The 9,192-nt window shown below is 37.8% G+C and overlaps 1 protein-coding gene across 1 annotated transcript in view; it reads left to right on the plus strand.

Moving 5' to 3' along the window:
* The window catches only part of WNK3 (WNK lysine deficient protein kinase 3), a 266,882-nt gene that overhangs the window by 185,690 nt on the left and 72,000 nt on the right, over window positions 1–9,192 (plus strand). The window contains exons 11-12 of the mRNA XM_042783403.1: window positions 3,994–4,058; window positions 7,984–8,131. Coding sequence (XP_042639337.1) covers window positions 3,994–4,058; window positions 7,984–8,131 — 213 coding nt within the window. The remainder of the gene's footprint in view (window positions 1–3,993; window positions 4,059–7,983; window positions 8,132–9,192) is intronic.

The following is a 9,192-nucleotide window of genomic DNA, read 5'->3' on the forward strand; positions in this document are numbered from 1 at the left end:
AGGGTTGCTTATGTACAAGGAGACAGCTCAGGGCGCAGGAGAGTATGGAGGGATGGTCACTGGGAAGAGGTAACTATGGGGAGGAAGTGGGAGGGGAGCTGTTGCATTGTGATAAACTGTTTTCAATGTCATGAGACAAAGTATATGTGAACTGCTGTATGGAAAGTGAATTTGCTCTGTAAATCTTCACCCAAATCACAATAAATAAATAAATAAAAAAGAAAACACCATTGCTTGGGTTAGGCATACCTTAGTCTTCAAAGAGATATATCTTTGCTCTTCAGCACTTTAAAGAGGTCCTTTGCAACAGATTTGCCAAGTACAGTATTTTGTCTGATTTCTTGACTGCTTCTTCCATGGGTGTTGATTGTGGAACCAAGCAGTATGACAACTTCAATCTTTTCCCCATTTATCGTGATGGTGCTTGTTGGTACAGTTGCAAGGATTTTCGTTTTCTTTTTGTTGAGGTGTAATCCATATTGCAGACTATGGTATTTAATCTTCATCAGTAAGTGCTTCAAGTCATCTTCACTTTCAGCAAGCAAGGTTGTGTCATCTGCATATTGCTGGTTTTTAATGAGTCTTCCTCCATTCATGAAGCTATGTTCTTCATATATTCCAGCTTCTCAAATTATTTGCACAGCATACGGATTGAGTAAGTATGGTGAAAGGATACAACCCTGACATACTCCCTTCCTGATTTTAAACCACGCAGTATCCCTTTGTTCTGTTGGAATGACAGCCTCCTGGTCTGTGTACTGGTTCCTCATGAGCACAATTAAGTGTTCTGGATTTGCCATTCTTCTCGATGTTATCCGTAATTTGTTATGATCCACACAATCAGTGGTTTTGTATAGTCAGTGAAACACAAGTAACCATCTTTCTGGTGTTCCTTGCTTTTAGCCAAGATCTATCTGACATCAGCAGTGATAGCCCTCATTCCACATCCTCTTCTAAATCCAGCTTACATTTCTGGAAGTTCCCTGTCAATATAGTGCTGCAACCATTTTTGAATTATCTTCAGCCAGGTTTTACTTGCGTGTGATATTAATAATGTTGTTCAGTAATTCCCACATTCTGTGGGATCAACTTTCTTTGTAATGGGTAAAAATCTGGATCTCTTACAGTCAGTTGGACCAGGTAGCTGTCTTCCAGATTTCTTGACATAGATGAATAAGTGCCTCCAGCATGAATAAGTGCCTCCAGCATTTTATCTGTTTGTTGAAACATCTCAGTGGGTATTCGGTGAATTTCTGGAGGCTTGTTTTTCACCAATTCCTTCTTTGGAGCATCAACTTCTTCTTTCAGTACCATTGGTTCTTGATCATAGGCATTCTTCTGAAATAGATGAGCATCGACCAATTCTTTTTGGTGTGGTGACTCTCTGTATTCCATCTATCTTCTTTTGATGTTTCCTGCATAATTCAATATTTTATCCATAGAATCTTTCAGTATTGCAACTCAAGGCTTGAATTTTTTCTTCACTTCTTTCATTCAGTTTGAGAAATGCTAAGCATGTTCTTCCCTTATGGTTTTCTACCTCCAGGTGTTTGCACATTTCATTATAATAATGGACTTTATCTTGTTGAGCTGCTCCTTGAAATCTTCTGTTCAGATCTTTTATTATTTCTTTCATTTGCTCTTGCTACTCTGCTCAAGAACAAGTTTCTGAGTTTCTTCTGACATTCATTTTGGTCTCTTTTTCCTTTCCTGTCTTTGTAATGAACTTTTGCTTTCTTCATGTATGATGTTTTTGATGTTATCCCATAATTCGTCTGTCTCTGTTTATTTCAGTTTTTATACGTTTTAGCTATAGTGTTTTTGTTTAGTTCCAGTTTTTAATTTTTATCAGTATGTATATTGGTATTCTCATTTTGTTACTCTAGTGTTTTCCTAGTTTTCTTGAGTTCTTTGTCCATGTTTTCTTCCGCTCCTATTGTTGTTTTAACAATTTTGTCTAATTTGTCTATTAACTGGACTTCCAGAGGGAGTTTCATTGCTTTATTTTGTTCTTTTAAGTGGATCTTTCTCTCCCGTTTCTTTGCATGCCTTCTAATTTTTGTCTTCAAACTGGGACATTTCAGTATTTTAATGTGACAGCTGGGAGCTCTGGTAGCATAGTGGCTAAGACACTTGACTGCTAACCTGAAGGTTGGCGGTTCAAACCCACCAGCCACTCCTTGGAAGGATGATGGGGCAATCTACTTCTGTAGTGATACTGCCTCAGAAACCCAAGGAGGGGTCACTATGAGTCGGGTCCGACTTGTCGGCACAGGCACACACACACACACACAATGTGACAACTCTAGAAATGATGGTCATCCCATTCCCAGATTTTGTTGGCCTTTTTTTTTGGATAGTTTGTTTGTTTTAGTTTTTAATTTTTGATGGCTGTAGTGGTCTGTTTGTTTAGTGACTTCCACTATCTTTTTTTCACAATGACTGCCCTCTTGGCCATTTGCTGTCACTGAAGTCTGTGTTTCTTAGTTTGTGTTCAGCTAGTGTTTTGATAGATTTTCTTTAATATCAGGGGAGAAAAAAACATTAAAAATAATGAAACAAATAGTCTTTTCTTATCTTTCTAAAATAGTTCTATACCTGGCACCATCTTCAACACTTATCCAGACTTGCACTGAACATAGAAATCAGCCTGAGGTCAAAGTATAGTCTTCTCAAGTGATTTCTGAGCATGCAACTGCTTTTCTCAATTCTTTCATATGCTTATGAAAGTCTTGATTTTTGAAAGTTACAGTGGTTTCTTGCTACCATTCAGCACTGTGTGAGCTCCAACGTAGGACAAACTGAAAGAACACCTCTAGGCAGCCCCCAGACAAGTTAGGATAGACATACACAATAATTTACAAATAATGTTTGCTCTGCCCCATCTAGATCCAGAGACCAGGCTTCCTCACTGGGAACTCTGGCTGTTTCTGCTTTAAGATTTCCATGCTGAACCGTGGAAGGTTGGGTATAGAAAATCAGTTCTTTCTGACCGTTTTTATGTTACCTTTTTCTTGATTTATCAGTTGTTCAGTTGCTGTCATGGTTTCCAGATTTCTGGCAAAGTTAGTCCTTCCAGTTTTTGCTTGTTTTGTTATTTGGGGGGGTGGGGCATGGAAGCATGTAGCTGCTCATACAGCCATCTTGCTCCAGACTCCTACATTTGAATTTTAAGATCACTCTATACTGCCACCAGTGACTTACAAAGAATAGATTGCTTACAATTTTTTTCCAGGAGGGTGTCTATTTGCCTCCTTTGTGGAATTGAACTTTCCCCCCATTAACCAGTTTTGCAGCTTCTGAATACTAATGTCTCAATAATTAGTAGTAGTTTAGTGAACAGATACTTTTAAAAGCAGCAAGAGAGACATATATGCCACACAGTACATTAAAACGATTCATTGATTTATCTTTTTGTGTAGTGAAAATTCTTCCTTTTAGTTACAGTTTTACAGTCAGGACTAGAAGTTGAATAGTAGTGTTTACTACTGAAAAATAATGAAAACTAAAGTGCATGACCTACTTTGGTCATGTTGTCAGAAGGGACCAGTCTCTGGAAAAATATGCTTGGTAAAGTGAAAAAGGGGAAGACCTTCAACAAGTTGGATTGACACAATGTCTGCATAGCATAGCAAGGAATGTGAACATGGTGCAGGACCAGGCAGTGTTTTGTTCTGTTGTACATAAAGTCACTATGAGTCAGAATTGATTCAGCAGCCCCTAACAACAGCAAAGTGAGTAAAACAATGCTGTCTTTTTTTTTTAATAAAAAATGTTGATGATTAAGTGTACGTATTATTTTTCTTTATCTTTATTAGTAACATCAATAATAGGATTGATATACATCTATAGACATATAATATAGATATTCTATCTGATGTAAGATAACAAAAACATCAAATTAACAAACCATATTTCCTAAAATAAAAAATGGCATCTCTATCTTGAAATTTACTGTTACCATGACAAGTTTTATTTCTATACTGTTTGCAGCCCCTATCTCAGCCAGTTGGAACTGAACAACAATCAACTCTCCTAAAACCAGATTTAATTCGTAGGTAAGTATCTTTAAACTAATACCATGAAAACAATGAACGTACAATTAAGTATGTGCATTCACTAGGAGCTTAGTGTGTGTTGACCACAGAAGCTTTTCTGTTTTGTATTTCTGTGTATGTTTAATAAAAATTATAGGTATTATTTTTACTTTTTTATATATCAGTAGTGATCATATGGATTGTGAGATTATTGTTTTTTGTTCTTTTTGTTTATGCTATTCTTTTCTTAAAAAATAAAAGTAAAAAGTAAGAAATAATGTACAATAAAATTCTAAATAAGGTAATAAATTATAATTCTATATAAATTTATATTCTTATTTGGTGATTATAAACTAGTATTTTTGTTTCTCTATGTTGTTCACATTGGATAATATCTGTGGTCCTGTGTTCAAGTTTGTTCTTTTGTACATAGGGTCCCTATGAGTTGGAGCCGACTCAATGGCACCTAACAAAAACAAAATGTTCAAGTTCGCAGATTCTTTCCTCTATTATATTCATTCTGCTTTAGTGCCCCTTCAGTGAGTTTATTCCTTTTATTGTATTTTTTTTTTCAGTTCTGTCATTTCTAGTTGGTTCTTTTTTATATCTTCTATTTCTTTTGTGAGATTTTCTATTTTTTCATTTGTTTTAAGGGTATTTGCGCATTGAAACATTTTGATGATGACTACTGTAATATCCTTGTCAGATAATTCCAATATCTGACTTATGGTGGTGTTCACATCTGTTGATTATCTTTTCTTACTCAAGTTCAAGTTGTGATTTTCCTAGTTTGGGATATGACAAAGAATTTTCACTTACCTCTTGAACATTTTGGACATTATATTAGTAGACTTTGGATGCTACTTAAATCTTGTGCTTTTGCAGGCATGCACCTGTTTAGTTGCATAGGTCCTGACCTACTTTAGTGGGCTGTCGTTCTAATGATAATTTATTTTTCAGAGCCCTTCTAGAGCTCTTCCAATCTGCTTCATTCACTTGGAATCTCTGAGGCTCCCTGTTGTGCTGCCTATGGGAGGCAGAAAGCACTTTTCTGGGTTTCTTGCTGCTAGATTCAGAATAGGAGATGCCTGGTCAAGGGGCACACAGAGTAATTTCCCCAAACCTGGTCTCAGACCTTCAGTGCTGCTTGGTAGGAGGTCTAGAGGTGCTGGACCTGGATTGCCTTCCAGTTGTTACATGGGTTATCAGGAGACACCAGCCTGTTTTTCCTCAAGTCCTGATTTACTTTTATCTTTTCACCCTTCAGAATTCTGTGGCTATATACTGTATTATTTTCAGAATTTTAAGTTGTACTTAGGAAGGAAGAGCAGGAAAATACACATTTGTGATGTGTCATCCCAAACACAGAACTAGTGCTTTAAGGTAATTTTGGAATGTGAATGATACGGTCCTATTAGGTAGAATTATGTTCTTTTTATCTTCTGTGGTAGATTATTTGATACTGCCATTTCTCTGCATATTAAAAAACTATAAGGGCAGTGTGGTAGTTATGGTTGTGTGTCAACTTGGCTATGCCATGATTTTGAGTTGCTTGGAAGCTGGGTATAGTTATTCCCCATGATGAGATTATAATAACCTCCATGGTAGAATCTGCTGTGACCAGCTAAATAGTTGAAGTGGAGTTGCCTTTGGGGTGTCGTCTGGCCTGCTTTCAGTATATAAGGAGACATTTTGAGAAAGGTCTCTATTGTTTTGGCACATTTGGATCCTGCATGTGCCCAAGTCTCCATCTCTAGTTCCTGGACTTGAATCAGTGGCCTGCTGTGCTGCCTACTGATCTTGGAATTGTGCTATTTTTCCTGCTGATCTTGGGTTTTTCAACTTCAGCACCCAGTACCTGCATGAATTAGAAAAAGCATTCAGTTTCAGTGGACCTGGAACAAGAGGCAGAGCTGAAGCCCAAGACTGAGGGGCTTTCACCCAGCCCCTAGAGCCAATACTCTGCATTCAGACTTATAGCCTCCTAAGCTGTAAAAGAATAAATTCCTGTTTGTTAAAGCCTTCTGGTATTTCTGTTACAGTAGCACTAGAGAACTAAGAAAGGCAATATTAATATATTTTATTACACTACTGTCTTTATGAAAATTCTTTTTCATGTGGGCATAGAAAAAAAATTAGGCAGTATTTTTATCTCTTCTTGTCTATCTTTATATAAATGTTTCATGAGTAATTTTTAAGAGAAAGGGCTTACCTAAAAAATAATTTCAAAATACTGATTTGGTGCTTACCAATTTGTAATTTAAATTTCAGAGGTATTCTATTGGAGTTTTTGTATTTATTGAAACAACTTCAAGTTTATTAAAGAAAGAACTAAAAAATGCCTTTGACTCAGATAAACTAAAAGTTATTCTGCCCTTTGATAATCATACTGATTTGAATCTATAAAGTATAACTATTTAGAATTAATCATGTTGCACTATTTTTCACATCATTTATTTTCATTTCTTGTTCTGCCTCCTCAGTCTCTTCTGTAAAGGTTTACAGCCTTGGAAACCCTACGGGGCAGTTCTTTACTGTCCTAAAGGGTCACCGTGAGTCAGAAACAACTCATTGACAGTGGGTTTGGTTGTGGGATTCTGCCTCCTGCACTGTTCCTATGTCTTACACTTGGTCTTTTTATCCTTTGTTGAGTTTGTTATACGAGCAGATATATTTTAAGTTAGAATTTGTTTTTAGAAATTTTATTTGAACATAGTAAAGAGGGAACCTCAAAACAAACAAAATAAAATTGATCTAGAATGTCCTATAATAAAAAGTTTCACAGACATTCATCACTGGCAGTCCCACCACTGTGAGATGATATCTGCCAAATAAATGCAGTATGTATTGAGATATCCAGCACTCATCTGTCAGTCTCTGTACTATGGTGGCTTGTGTATTGCTATGATGCTGGAAGCTATACCACCAATATTTCACATATGAGCAGTGTCACCCAAGGTAGACAGGTTTCAGCTGAGTTTCTAGACTAAGAAAGACTTAACAAGAAAGGCTTGGCAATCTACTTCCAAAAATCAGCCAGTGTAAATCTTACGGATCATAAGAGAACATTATCTGAAAGCATCAAGAGGGATCAATCACTGGAGGAGGACACGTTTGATTAACTAGAGGGCCAGCAATGGTGTGAGAGACCCTCAGGATATGGATTGGCACAATACAATGGCTGCAACAGTGGACTCAACCATGTTGGTGATTGTGAGGATGATACAGGATTGAGCAACATTTTCTTCTATTGTACCATGAGTCACATGGGTAAGAGTCAACTTGACAGTAGCTAACAGCATTGAGGTATAATTAACATATCCTACAGTTTACCCCATTAAAATGTACAATTCATTGACTTTTAGTATATTCACAAGTTATGTGATCATAACTTTTTAAAAGATACTATGTTGTCAGCTGCTGTCAAGTCTGTTCCTGAGTCATGGTGACCCCATGCACAATGGGACAGAATTGCTGCCCTGTCCTGCACCATTCCCATGATTAGTTGTGGATCTATATGGTTTTTACTGGCTAGTTTTTGGAAGTAGATCTCCAAGCCTTTTTCCTAGTTCATCTTAGTCTGAAAGCTCTACTGAAACCTGTTCAACATCATAGAAGCATGCAAGCCTCCACTGACAGATAGGTGGTGGCTGCGCCTGAGGTGCATTGGCCAGAAATTGTACTCAGGTCTCCAGCAGGGAATGCGAGAATTCTACCACTGAGACACAGCTGTGTTTTCCTTGAATTTATTATTTATGATTTTATAATGGGAAGTTTTCCTTTGACTTTAACCCTTAATATATCAGGATTGGAATTATTCCTTCTAGACATTAAAGAATTTCAGATGTTAACTCTGATTTGACTTAAACATTAGGCTTTGAAAATTACAGAATATTGTCTCCTCTGAGAAGCTGAACAGGTACTACTTTTTTTTTTTCATTACTAGCTTGAATCATGATGTAGCAGCTCTGAAAGAAAACATCAATAGCCCTGATAACCCAACTGGAAATGGTAAACAAGAACGGAGCAAACAGAGAAGAGCTTCCTGCCCCCGACCAGAGAAGGGGACTAAATTCCAGCTTATTGTTCTTCAGGTCAGTGTAAATGTGGTTTTATTAAGAATTCATGTATAGATCTGGGGGACTTCCAGTAAGGTGGAGGAATAGGAAGACAAGCGACACAGCCCCTCTTCAACAAAGAAAAGAAAAACAAATTGACGGAGATATAGAAGATAATCCTGGAAACCTGAGTTTTGAAAGGAACTACACAGAAGTAGCTCTGGTAGCTTAGTGCCTAAGGCACTTGACTGCTAACCAGAAGGCTGGCAGTTCAAACCCACCAGCCACTCCTTGGAAGGAAGGTTGGGCAATCCTACTTCTGTAGTGATACTGCCTTGGAAACCCAAGGAGGGGTCGCTATGAGTTGGGGCCGACTTGATGGCAAATAACAACAACAACAACACAGAAGTAGATAAGGCACCAACTAGTGGAAAAACCTGAACGAAAACAGTGAGTACAGAGATGGTCGGAGCTGCAGATTGTCAGCTACTCTGACAAGACCAACAGCCTGAATATTTCCAAGTGGTGTTGGGACCTGAGAATTGACCTAAAGATCAGTCCCAATCACCAAGGGCTGCAGGGATAACTTCTCTGGTGGCCTATGACTAGGAAGGGAAACAGCAAGGAGGGAGACAACCTGAGCTGTTGACTTTCTGCTTTCCAGCAGGTGCAACCATTTTGATTGTTTACACGTAGCAGCCATGTTGTATATTTAAAGTGACCAAGGGCACAGCCATTTTGAATGTTTACAAGTGGCAACCATTTTGGATTTTAAAGTGATAGGATTCTCATTCGAATTCCAGGGACCTAAGAACAGGCTCTGTTTGCCAGGGTCGGCAAGGTCAGACAAGAGGCTGACAACAGGAATAGAGACAGGTGATAAGTGCATAAGTGCTGTCAACTAGTGAATAGAGGAGCACAGTACAGTACCCTGCCTGTATAGATAACATACAAAACAAAGAAAACTAAAATTGTGGGCAAGTCACTCCAACATATCATCACTGATTAAATAAAACACAAAAACGTCACAGTGCCTTAGAGAAAACAGAGCATCACATTTCACACAAAGAAGCAAGATAAAGCAGGAGAAACAAGGG

Source organism: Orycteropus afer, unplaced genomic scaffold (genome assembly GCF_000298275.1).
Source record: "Orycteropus afer afer isolate SDZICR_OR568_19922 unplaced genomic scaffold, OryAfe1.0 scaffold01055, whole genome shotgun sequence".
Taxonomy (NCBI): Eukaryota; Metazoa; Chordata; class Mammalia; order Tubulidentata; family Orycteropodidae; genus Orycteropus; species Orycteropus afer.